At 46.7% G+C, this 13009-nt stretch overlaps 1 protein-coding gene across 7 annotated transcripts in view; it reads left to right on the top strand.

Moving 5' to 3' along the window:
- The first annotated feature begins 819 nt into the window (after window positions 1-819).
- ltbp4 (latent transforming growth factor beta binding protein 4) overlaps window positions 820-13009 on the top strand; it is a 70079-nt gene continuing 57889 nt past the window's right edge. For all 7 annotated transcript variants that reach the window (XM_080888308.1, XM_080888307.1, XM_080888306.1 and 4 more), the window contains exon 1: window positions 820-1079. In XM_080888308.1, the coding sequence (XP_080744434.1) occupies window positions 895-1079 (185 nt within the window). In that variant the 5' untranslated portion in view covers window positions 820-894. The remainder of the gene's footprint in view (window positions 1080-13009) is intronic.

Genomic DNA, 13009 nt, shown 5'->3' with positions numbered 1-13009 from the left:
AGAGAGTAAATAAGAACCAGTCCATCCATAACTCCTGCAGCTGTCCACGTTACAGATCAGTGTTTTGGATCCATAGTCAGGAAACTCCCCGGTCAGATCTTAATCTGATCTTAACTTAAGTGAGGATAACCTCATGGGTCTGTCAATCACTGACACACAGAGGGGCATCTGAATAAGCGATGGTTCAGCTTCATCCTGACAGAAACTGAGGTTACATGTCATAAAACGAGTAAAACACGCATTTGATAAAAGACTTAAGAACTATTTGTTGATCCCAGGCTGCTGACAGCTTACACAGTAATGCTGAAGTTACGGTGCTGCATTTGTGTCTTATTTGTCTGTGCAGACAGGTGTGCAGCCGACGCAGACGTGCTCGCGTGCAGTCCTGCAGAAGGCTGACAGCCCATTCAGTTCAGTTTTTTTTATGTAGCACCAAATCGCAATAAGCTCTTCGGCCTCCTCAAAAAGCCTATTGTGAGGTGAAGACCCTACAATGATGCAGAGGCTGAATCCTGATTGGTTGAAAAGTGGACATGACCAGAATATAGAGTGAAAGCAGAGATCACTGCATGAAGGGAGAGATGTGAAAAGCAAGTTAACACACACACACACACACACACACACACAGTCAGGTGTTTGTGATGGCACCCTCTGGTGCCAGAGAACAGCCACCGCAGAAGACCATCAGCACAGGCTCTCCACAGCACACTCCTCTCCCTCCTTTCCTTCCCTCCTTGCCTCCTTCGCCCGCCTCTGGCCTCTCATTGGCTGCTTGGCTGCTGCTCTCTTCCAGTTGGCTGGCGGCAGCAGCGGCTGTGGGTGTTCGGATGTCCCACACTGACAGAGAGCCTGAACCTCTCAGCTGCAGCTGAACTCGGAGCTCCTGCGGAGAACATGCGGCTCTGTGAGCTCTGCCTCTGGACCTGCTGGGCTGCAGCGCTCTGCTCCGCAGCACAACAGCACGCGGGACTGGAGACGAGCCCGGCCGGGGGGAGGAGGCTGAGCGCGGGCACAACCACGGCAGCACCGCGGGGGAGCGGAGGGAAGCCCGGGGACCGCCGGAGAGCAGCTCCGAGAGGGTGAGCACCGCACATATGACCATCACCGTCACATTCCACATCACCAACCCAAATAACTCACTTATAATCAGCCGGGCTGCTGTCGGTCTGCGGCTCACTTCATGTCTGAAATCATCTGAGAGGAGAGAACAAAAAACTTTGTGTGTCCTGGTCACGGTGACGTCACACCCGTGTGTAAACAGGCTCAGCTGAGTGAGGAGCTTTGGTTGTGTGCTTTGTGTTGGCTTGTCATCACAGCGAGTCCCGCAGGTGTGCTGTCTGCTGTTTAAATCTCTATCATCACAGACACAACAGGACTTCAGCTTCAGGCTGTGCAGGTGTGACCCTCAGGTGAGTGGTTGTGCAGGTATTATTCATCCTGACCGATTTCTCTCTAGTTCTGCTTTGTGCTCTGCTGGTGTCATCCAACTGCTGGGACCTGCTGCACAGGTGCACCGGCTCCTCCTCTGTGTCCACGGGAGCTGTGGAAGAGCATCTCCCTGAGGAGCAGGAGGAGCACTGCACAAATGCTACAGTAAGACCTCCATCGTGCTCCTCGTGCACGTTTCTGACCGACTGACTGTCAGAATCAGACTGCAGGAGGGCCAAACCTGCTGCACGGGAATCTTTGCTCACATCACTGTGCAGAACCAACAGGTCCAGCTCTAGTGGAGGAGAGCAGGCTCACACTGAGCACAAGAGACAGAGTCTGGAGATGCCGCGGTGAACGTTACGACCCTTCAGCCACATCCAGCAGGACCGGCCTGGCACCCTGGGGAGGAAAATCCTCGGACGGTCCCACAGACCTCCGGGTGTTAGCTACCGGTACCTGAGTGTCCTTAGAAACCAGGATGAAATCCTCAGACTCTGTCAGGCCGGGTCCACCTGCAGCAGGCCCCAGACCCCTCCTGGTGGAGGACGATGCCTGGCCTCAGAGTGTGCAGGCATTTCTTTGATGACGAAGGCATTGATGCCACCGATCGGCGCTCATGCTCCTCAGACCTGAATCCAGAGGTGAGGTTTGTGTATTGCACCGCAGGAGCTCACGGATGCCCTGACCCAGGTCTGGGAGGAGCTGACCACCTCCCATCAGGAGAATGCACAGATGTTTGTGGGAGCACTTTTGGGCACGTAGAGCTGCTTGAAGATGGATTTGGACAGCTGTAGGCAGCTCAAGTTTGCAGGAGGGGACTGATATCTTTAAAACAGTCGACATGTGAACAGAATTACAGATATTAAAGCTCAAACATATTTTTATCAAACTAGATGTTTGATGTCTCTGTTCATATTCGATGCAAAACATGTTATGCTGTTCTTATTTTTGAAATCCTTACATTCATATTTATGGATAAGACCAAAGTCCTGCTTCATCGTGCAGGCCTCAGGTGAGGCTGCTTTCCAGGTGCTGGACACATTAAAACAGCTGGATTACCCTGAACAACATGTCTGAGAGCATCTGGTCTACCTGTCTGTGATGTAGTGTGACCGTAAGGCAGCTCAGGAATGTATGTGTGTGTGTGTGTGTGTGTGTGTGTGTGTGTGTGTGTGTGTGTGTGTGTGTGTGTGTGTGTGTGTGTGTGTGTGTGTGTGTGTGTGTGTGTGTGTGTGTGTTGACCGTGCGGGTTTAGGGGTAGATTCAGGCTCAGGTCGGGGTTATCGTCCTTATAAACAGTGTGTGTTTAAACAGAGCCGGTTTAAGGGGGGAAATCAGAATACTTTATTGATCCCTGGGGGAAATTATTTTTTGTTACAGTGCTCCATTTTAAACCAACATTAAGACAAGACAGACAATACGCTAACTAAGAATAGTACAATATATACATATATATACATACATACATACATAAGTCACTTATAAATAAATAGTTGGAAAAGAAACATGTGTAGTTGTAGCAGCAAACAGTGTGTTAAGTGGATGCGTTGTACAGGGAGCCACAGGCAGGAATGATTTCCTGTGTCGTTCAGTGGTGCTTTTCGGTAATCTCAGTCTCTCACTGAACGAGCTCCTGTGACTGACCAACATGTCATGGAGTGGGTGGGAGGTGTTATCCAACATTGTCTTTATCTTGGACAGCATCCGCCTCTCCGACACCACCTTGAGGGAGTCCAGCTCCATCCCCACAACATTGCTGGCCTTACGGATCAGTTTATTAAGTCTGTTGGCATCTGCGACCCTCAGCCTGCTCCCCCAGCATGCAACAGCATAGAGGATCGCACTGGCCACAACAGACTCATAGAAAATCCTCAGCATTTTCTGGCAGATGTTGAAGGACCTCAGTCGCCTCAAAAAATAGAGACGACTCTGGCCCTTCCTGTAAAGTGCTGTGGTGTTTTTAGCCCAGTCCAGTTTATTGTCAATGTGTACTCCAAGGTATTTATAGTCCTCCACAATGTCAACACTGACCCCCTGGATTGAAACAGGGGTCAAGTGTTTCCTGGTCTTCCTGAAGTCCACGATCAGTTCCTTGGTCTTTGCCACGTTGAGCTGCAGATGATTCTGCTCACACCACGTGACAAAGGAGTCGACCACAGCCCGGTACTCTGTCTCATCATCCCTGCTGATGCATCCAACCACCGCAGAGTCATCAGAAAACTTCTGAAGATGGCAGGTCTCTGTGCAGTGGCTGAAGTCTGTGGTGTAGAGGGTGAAGAGGAAGGGGGAGAGGACAGTCCCCTGTGGTGCCCCTGTGTTGCTAATCACCTTGTCAGACACACACTGTGGGAGACGTACATATTGTGGTCTTCCTGTCAGGTAATCAACAATCCAGGACACCAGAGAAGCATCCACCTGCATCGCTGCTAACTTATCACCCAGGAGGGTCGGCCTGATGGTGTTGAAAGCACTGGAAAAGTCAAAAAACATGACCCTCACAGTGCTCGCCGGCTGGTCCAGATGGGTGTAGACACGATTGAGCAGGTAGATGATGGCGTCCTCTGTTCCGAGACGAGGCTGATAAGCGAACTGAAGGGGATCCAGATGTGGTCTTACTATGGGTCGCAGCTGGTCCAGGATGAGCCTTTCCAGGGTCTTCATGATGTGGGAGGTCAGTGCCACGGGCCTGTAATCCTGGGGGCCACTGGGACGTGGCGTCTTTGGTACAGGGACGAGGCATGATGTCTTCCACATCACCGGGACCCTCTGCAGACTCAGACTCAGCATAAACAGTTTATGAAAGACTCCACACAGCTGGGGGGCACAGGTCTTGAGGACAAGGGGACTCACTCCGTCTGGTCCAGCAGACTTGCCTGAGTGAAGTCTCCTCATTTGCATCTCAACCTGGTATTGAGTGAAGGTGATGGGTGGGGGAGGGGTGTCAGGAATCTCACAGGAGGCAACATGTGACAGGAGGCAGACATGTTTGTGTAGAAGCAGGCCTCGTTGGCTTCAGCGTGCTGTCAGAGGAAGCGGCTGATTTAGCGTCATGCTCTCCAAACGCTCTACATGATGAAACGTACGCACAACGTTTTTTGGTCCCACACTCTACGTAAAGCTGATTTGCTTTGTTTTTGGTGCTTTGACCCATGAAGTGATCTTTTTAATTTGATTGGAAATTGTTGTCACGTGATGTGATCACATGACCTTCAACATGTATGTGGTGTAATTTTGTGTGTTATTGTGTGGTGAAGTGCAGGTGTGCTCAGGTAAAATGGGAGAGTGCGAGTTGGTAGTCACTCCTGTCGCAGTGAGGTTGGTAAGCTGGCCAATCAGAAGAAGGTGGGGAGTTTGGTGTTCGTGTTAGCATACATTAGCATCTGCCACTTTGCTTCTGACAAACTCTTTATAACAAACATTGTTTGTTTGCTGTGAGATAAATACATTAAAAGTCTTCTTCTGCTGAGTCTGCAGAGGGTCTTTCTACATAAAACCACAGAAGAAGACAATGCTGCTTATTGCAGAGTTGCATTAATTTCAGCAGCAAACATTCAAAAGTCAAAATCCTTGAAGGATTTTCTGTACAAATCAAAGAAGTTCTGCTGTTAATCTGCCAGACATCACAAAGTCCACTTTTCTTTTCTCACCGTGCACATGCTGCACGTTGAATGATCCGAGTGTCTGCAGCAGGAACCACGTTACAGCAACATCTGCTGAGGAGAGAAGCCGGCTGACGGTGGAGATGCTGTCTGACAGAATCGTATATAAAACATGTTAATACTTAGCGTGTAGGACAGCACACGTCTGTCTGTGATTCTGCTGACTCTGAAACATCTTAAAGCCTCCCTGCTGCTGACACCGGTTTAATCTCAAACAGAAGAAGAAGAAGCTGCTGCGACTAAAACCAGCGTAGATCAGTTTAATGACAGCAGCTCTGCTCTGCGTCCACGTAGCAATCAGAAAGTCGAGTTTTTGTTTGATTTTATTTGCGTAATTAAATGCTCAACACTGTGTTTACCTTTATTTTTGTCCTGTATCGATACTTTTACATTTTCCTGCTTATATTAAGTTTCTTTGTATGAATGTGTGTATTAGCACACATATTTCTGTGTGAATCTATTCTGTTTATTTCAGTTCCATATTTTTTTCTTGGACTCTGTTAGAGCAGCTTTGCATGAGTCACAGTTTAAAATAATCCCTCTTTATGTCGTTCTGGGCCTTGATGCAGCCCGTCAGTTCATTCTCTATCTGAAACAAGCTGTTTTCATTTCTGTCCCCACAAAGGATCTTTCTTCTGATTGGTTGCCCCTCATAGATATTAGGTGGGTGGAGCTTCTCAACATGAGGTGACCGTACTAGAGCTATGCCTTTTCTATGACCTCACAGATCCAAGAGTAGAAAAAACTGTAAGAAACTGAGTGTTAAGAGAAGTCTGAAGCTACACCGACATCAGTATTTAAAGTTTTGGTCATGTTTAAAATGAGCGTTTCCCTCTGGAACAGGAGATGTACGACAGGAAATACCAAAAACCCTACACGTTAATAAAGGACGGAGAAAGCTCAGACTGACTGAGGGCGAGCTTTGTGTTTGTAGTTTTCTTTGTGGATGAAATGTGGAGGCCAACAAGCTGCTCAGTGTCTGAAGGCTAAAGCAGATTCTTTGAAGCTCAAAGTGTCTGAGAGCGTAGGAAGCAAACACAGGCTCGTGGTTTCAGAGCAGCTGTGGACTCCCTGACTCGAGCCGACTCGGGCTCCTTCCTGACTTCTGGGTCATTCTTGTAGGTCTTTGGTGTTGGTGAAACTCTGGGATAATGTCCCCGAAAAGTCAGTGAAACAGCCGTGTGTGTGTGTGTGTTTATGCCCCTCCCCCTGCACCTGACGTGGCACAGGTTGTAGTCATTTTAACAGAACAGCTTGTAATGAAAATATAAAAACACTCATTCAGATTCAGCACTGTGCTTCGTCCCCAGAAAGAGTCTCGTATGACCGTCACCGTGTTATTGTTGGCAGCTTAACTTCATTAATCCCTTGTTTCCTTAAAGTGCAGCGATTAGATGACTGATTAGTTGTTTGAGAAACAGTTAATTTTATAAAAGCTGCTGCAAAATGAAATGCTGTCTGCAGGTCTGCATGACCTGGAGGAGGGTCATTACTCTGTTTGTAGGACGATTTGTTCTCAGTCGCTTTCCTGAGGAAAGATTTCTTATTTTTAGCTTCTGATGTGTTTCTACTAAACTGAATGTGTTTCGATTTTTAATTATTCGATTGACTCTGAAAGCAGAGCTTTAACTTTCACTTGCTGGCTATTGTGGATCATCATATTTGATCAGGTGAAAGCTGTTTTAAAGTGGGAGACACTAAAACACTTGTTTCAGAGAGAGGACACACTAAGTTCCAGTATAAGATAAAGAAGGATGATTTTAAACCACAGATCATGCAAATATGGTTCTGGAAATGATCAGACACTTCAGATTATTCTGCAGTTTGAATACTTGGGGATTATTCGATGATTGTGTTGCTCTAAGGCTGCAGGTGAAAGCATCAACAAAACGTATTTACGCTGAGCTTTTTGTCGTGCTTTGCAGACTCAGGAAAATCCTTCGAATGTCTTTGTATTAAAGGTCTTAAAATCTTAAATTTAATCTGGTGAACCAGCAGAAATCTTGCGACGTGCTTATTTCTATCAGCTGCCGTTCCTGTATGAAGGGGTCTTTGCTCTAACTTGTACCCCTGCGCCTCTCTCCGGACTCACCCGTCTGTGTGTATACAGGTTCAGGACTGTATGTGTGGTAATGCTAAATCTTTGTTTGGACACACACTGATCCCGGTGTGAGTTAGTGGGGCCTCCTGTGCTGCTACAATACGACCGGTACGCTGTGAGTAATGATTAAATCCTCTGCAGAGAAGCTGTGTCCACACTTGGTCGGCTACATTTAACAAACAGCGTCTCATCTCTGCCGCCGCCCCCGAAACCCGAACCAAGCCCGAGCCCGGTGTATTCATCGCTGTCAGAGTTATATCTGTTAGACCGCCTTGTTGCTTTCATGTCTGAACATCAGAAGATCTCCAGCCTAAACAATATATATAATCAATTTTCTCCCACTTACCCGGGTCACAGAGATACCCTCACATTCCCCTCCACATCCACTTCCTTGGGATACCGAGATGTTCTTGAAGCAAGCCTGCAGCCCGGATTGTTCTTAAGCCTTTTTCAGCTGCATTATAGATGTTTAACATAAAGTTGTGTTTCTGTTACGTTCATGCAAAAAGATGCAAAGCGAGAAATGGATCAGTATTTGATGTTTGATGTTTTCGAAGCTGTCTCCAGGTGCACAAAGACCAGTTTTCAGACTGATCTACGGACTTGGCTTCAAAGGATTGCAGTGAAGTTGCTGCCGAGACAGAACTTTCTCTGTTAATGAATATTGGAGAACTTCCCACAGTTACCACGACTCCCACAGCGTTCTTTAAAATCTAGAACTAGTTCCACTTATTTTCAGTGGAGAAGCATCAGTGGCATTTCCCAAAAGTGTAGCCTAACACACAAATGTCTCCATCCAAAATATGCACCAGAGAACTTGCCCATTTACTTTTTGGCTGCTCATCTTCGGGTGTTTGTGTGACCTCAGACTGACTCCATAACTTGTGTTGCACAGAGTTTGACCACTTCAGGACTTGGTTTTGGGACCTCTTGGAAACTTGCTGTTCAGACTGTCTCAGTTTCTTCACTTTTAATGTGAATGTGAGTAAAATAGACTTCAATGATATTTAATCTCTGGTTTTGGAGCATCTTGTACCAATGGACAACAGCCTAGAACCAGCTCCCCTGGTGTGGAAGAGTTCTTGGGTGGATTTAAGTGGTCTCGATGCCAGAAAGACTCCCAAAGACCTTTTTGTCTTTGGGAAGTGTTTCTAGAGTGATTTCCACTTTGGTTTCATCGTTCTAGATTTGAGTTAATCTCAGACTCAGTTTTGGATTTAGAGCAATTGTCTCGGAAAAAACCCACGAACCCTAATGCTCAGGATTCAGTGTCTTTAGGGCTCTGATTGGCTGTTTGGGATCATGTTTTCTCTGCAGGGTGATCCAACACCTTTGATCAGCTGACTGCTTGTGTTAAGCTTTCAAACAAATCCTTTCTCTGGTTTCCCTCACACTTCCTGTTGCACACAGCTGTGGAGTCACACTGGCCCGTCACTTTGATGAGGGGCAGCGGCTCTTGATCCAAGGTTTGCCTGTGAATTGACTCCTTTTTCCAGAAGACCTGCGAGGTAACGGTTTACTGGGAATGTTTAAATGTTTTATTGGAAGACCGTGAACCCAGCCGCAAATAGCGGACTGCTTGTTTGTAAGGAGGGAATGGTTTTTTTTTTTTACCTTTTATTACTTCTAAATCAAGTGTCAGGGACCAAGCAGTAAAGCATAAAGGACACAGGTGGTTTTAATTAAAAAAAAAAACGGGTTTTATTGACCCAAAAATATGAAAATATATTTAACAAAGCCAAAACTTAAACAGGCAGACCAATAAAAGAGGTCAACTCAATAGACTAAACTCAAGATAATAATTAACAAAACCTCAAACAAACATATGGTAAACTGACCTGCTGAAATGACACACAGGGGAACTTAAATACTGGTTTAGCTAAACCAAATGACACACACGGGGGAAAACAAGATGGCTGCCATATAACCAACTAATACAAAACATTTAAACAAACATGAAACACCCCCCAGGCAATGAAGCATGTGGTGCAATCCAATTAGGCTGTCAGCAGTACTTCAGGTCTCCCAGCCCTTTGCCACACCTTTTGCCAGACAGGAGGAGACACCAACCCCCAGGTAACTCAAACAAAGAAAGATGTATTAATATAACATAAAACAGAACTTTGACCTTGCAAGGTTAATATGTGTGCACGCCATATAAACATTGGAAGGTGTGATGGAAAAATGAATACATTTAACAAAGAAACGATATTGAACAATAAATAGAATATTTTAAAGTAGTGACTGTAAATTAAACTAAAGTGAATCAACGGGTGATGAGGTGTGGAGCTTACCATGTGTGGCATGCCATCACACACCTCCCCTCTTCAGAGCTCTCGCTGGAACAGCGAGAGAGATAGTCAGCAGTAAGGTTCTCCTTGCCTGGTACGTGGTGGACAGTGAATCAGAATGGCTGTAAGGCCAGGTACCAGCGGGTAATTCGCCCATTTGTGTCCTTCATCTGCTCAAGCCACTGTAGTGCTTTGTGATCAGTTTCCAAGGTGAAGTCTCTTCCCAGTAGATAGTAGCGGAAGGAGTCCAGGGCCCACTTGATCGCTAAGGTCTCCTTCTCTACTGTGGAATACCGAACTTCCCGTGGAAACAGTTTCCGGCTGATGTAAGCCACTGGATGGCGGCCTTCCATGGTTTCCTGAAGGAGGACAGCTCCCAGGCCCCGATCTGAAGCATCAGTCTGTAATATGAATGGTTCATCAAAGTTGGGACTGTACAAAACCGGTTGCTTACTTAGTGACTGTTGTATGTCATGAAACGCTGCCACTGCCTCCTCTGTCCACTGGATGTAATTGGGGGAACGTGATCCCGTCAGGTCTGTGAGCAGAGCTGCCCTGTTGGAGAACTGAGGGATGAAACGACGGTAGAAACCTGCCATGCCCAAAAAGGATCCAAAAAGGATCTCAGCTGCTTCCTTGTTTGGGGCAGGGGGGATGATTCCATGGCCTCGATTTTGCTGACTTGTGGCCTGATAACCCCCTTGCCGATGACATGGCCCAGGTATTCTGTCTCAGCAGCGGCGAAAACACACTTTGACGGATTCACCCTCAACCCAGCTGAGTGCAGGTGGTCCAGAACAGTTCGCAGGTGTTCCACATGCTCCTCCCAGGTGTTGCTGTGGATAACAATATCATCCAAGTAAGCAGCAGCAAAGTCAGAGCAGTCATGTAATACCTGATCCATCAGCTGTTGGAAAGTTGCTGGAGCTCCATGTAGTCCAAATGGCAAGACTGTAAATTGGAAAAGCCCCCATGGTGTTCTGAATGCTGTGAACTCTCTGGACCGTTGAGTGAGTGGGACCTGCCAGTAACCCTTACACAGATCTATTGTGGTCAGGTACCTTGCTTTTCCCAGACGTTCAAGTAGATCATCAATTCTTGGTGTCGGGTAGGAGTCAAACATGGATTTGATTTCAGGTACCTGAAATCAATGCAGAACCTCATACTCTCATCCTTTTTGGGTACCAAGACCACAGGGTTGCACCATTCACTCTTAGATCTTTCAATGATCCCTAGAGATAGCATCAAATCGATTTCCTTCTTCAATGAAGGCAGCAGACGTTCTGGGATCCTGTAACTTAATCGTCTCACAGAGGCACCTTCTCGTACCACAATATCATGTTCGACAATGTCAGTTCTCCCTGGATTCTCTTGAAAGACTGCTGATTTACACATTTCTCTCACCTGCTGCTGCTTGTCCTCTGGGAGATGGCTGAGATCATAATCTAGAGAGCCAGCAGGTGGTAGATATTGCTCATCTGCTTCATCTTCTTCAGGCACTCGCCGTATGAGCATTGCATCTGCCTTGTGTTCAATACGCTCCACCCACTCCTTCAGAAGGTTTATATGCAAGACCTTGCTGGAGCGCAACTGCCCTGGGGTGGACACCTCATATGTGGTGGGTCCCAGCTTCCTCATGACTTCAAATGGCCCCTGCCACTTTGCCAACAATTTGTTGTTGTCACTGGGGAGGAGCACGAGCACCTTTTGTCCTGGCTCAAACGCACGCTGACGAGCAGATTTATCATACCAAGACTTCTGCTGCTGCTGGGCCTCCACCATATGTGATTGAGCAAGTTCACCCATTTTCTCCAACCGTTCTCTCATCTGAATGACATAAGACAAAATGTTCTTGGATCCCCCCTCCACCTTGTCTCCCTCCCAAATCTCCTTTAACAGAGTTAGAGGGCCACGAACCTCATAACCATACAACAGCTCAAAAGGTGAAAAACCTGTGGAGGCTTGGGGGACTTCTCTATAAGCAAAGAGTAGATATGGCAGCCATTGATCCCAATCGTTACCACTGTCGTTGACAAACTTCCTGAGCATCTGTTTCAATGTCTGGTTAAACCGTTCTGTCAGCCCATCAGTTTGAGGGTGGTATGGTGAAGTTCTCAGACTCCGGATGCCCAACAACTGATAAACTTGCTTTAACAGAGTAGACATGAAGTTAGTGCCTTGATCAGTTAGTATTTCTCGTGGAAACCCAACTCTTGCAAAGAACTGCACTAAACAAAATGCAATGGGCTTGGCCTTTATAGATTTTAAAGGGAACACCTCAGGATATTTTGTGGCATAATCTGTTACAACAAGCATGTAACGATTTCCTGCTTTGCTCCTCTCAACAGGCCCTACAATATCCATTCCAAGACGCTCAAAAGGAGTGCCGATGACAGGGAGAGGTTGGAGTGGAGCTCTATGGGGGATTTTAGCAGATGTTATCTGACACTGTGGGCAACTTTTACAAAACTGAGCCACATCTTTGCTAAGACCAGGCCAGTAGAAATGATGTTTGATGCGAGCTGTGGTCTTGTGTTTACCAAGGTGGCCAGCCCACGGAATAGAATGCCCTAAGGTGAGAATGGCGTTTCTAACCTTCTGGGGAACCACCAGCTGCAGCACCGACCCCTGCTGACGATAGAGAATGTCATTTTGCAAGATGTACTCACTGTTAACCTGCTCCACTCCAGGTTCCTTTTCTTTGGCCTTCCGGAAAAGAGATATTAAAGATTGATCAGATTTTTGGAGTTCAGCAATTTCAGTTGGAATATTAAACCCTAGGGGTGACGGTGTTGGCTCAGCGTCTGTTAGTGTATCCACAGGTGAAAATTTGAATTTCTCCTGCCTTCTTTGTCTGCGGGTCTTCCGTGGCTTCACCACAGTTGTCTCAAACTCCTCATTAAAAAAAGGCAGGGCACTCAGGGTCTCAGAGTGGGTACTGACTTGCTTAGCCTGAGCTCTGGTAACAGCTACATTGCACTCCTCAGTCTGCTCAGACTCCAACAAATCAAAAAGCACAGGAAGGTCACGCCCTAACACGGCAGAGTAAGGCAAACTGTTCACAACACCCACATTCAGCAGATACATCTGGTCCTGAACTTTAATGTAGATGTCAGCTGTCGGATATCTTTTCTCATCTCCATGGACACAACAGATTGAAATTGTATCACTGGTGCGAACAATATTAGGTGGGGCAAAATCTGAGTGAATAAGAGACCGAGAACTGCCAGAGTCAAGAAGGGCATTGAGTAGAACCCCATTCACTTCAATCTGGCTCATTTTGATGGATTTGTCACTCTCCTGCTCAGGATCAGCATTAGAACGAGGAGCAAAACACATTTGCACCATTTTAGCAGAATTTCTTGGGCACATAGGTTTTGTATGGCCCTCTAATCCACAAAGATAACAAATGAGCTTCTTACCAGAGGCCTTTGGTGGTCTAGTGGTAGACTGAGAGCTCTTACTGGTGCTTGTATTTGCTGAATCCAGATGGTTTTGCTGAGGTATCTTCCGGGTGTCCCTCGATA

Source organism: Rhamphochromis sp. 'chilingali' (assembly GCF_963969265.1).
Source record: "Rhamphochromis sp. 'chilingali' genome assembly, chromosome: 8".
Classification (NCBI taxonomy): Eukaryota; Metazoa; Chordata; class Actinopteri; order Cichliformes; family Cichlidae; genus Rhamphochromis; species Rhamphochromis sp. 'chilingali'.
Note: the sequence above shows the minus strand (reverse complement) of the source record. Positions and strands in the feature narration are given on the sequence as shown.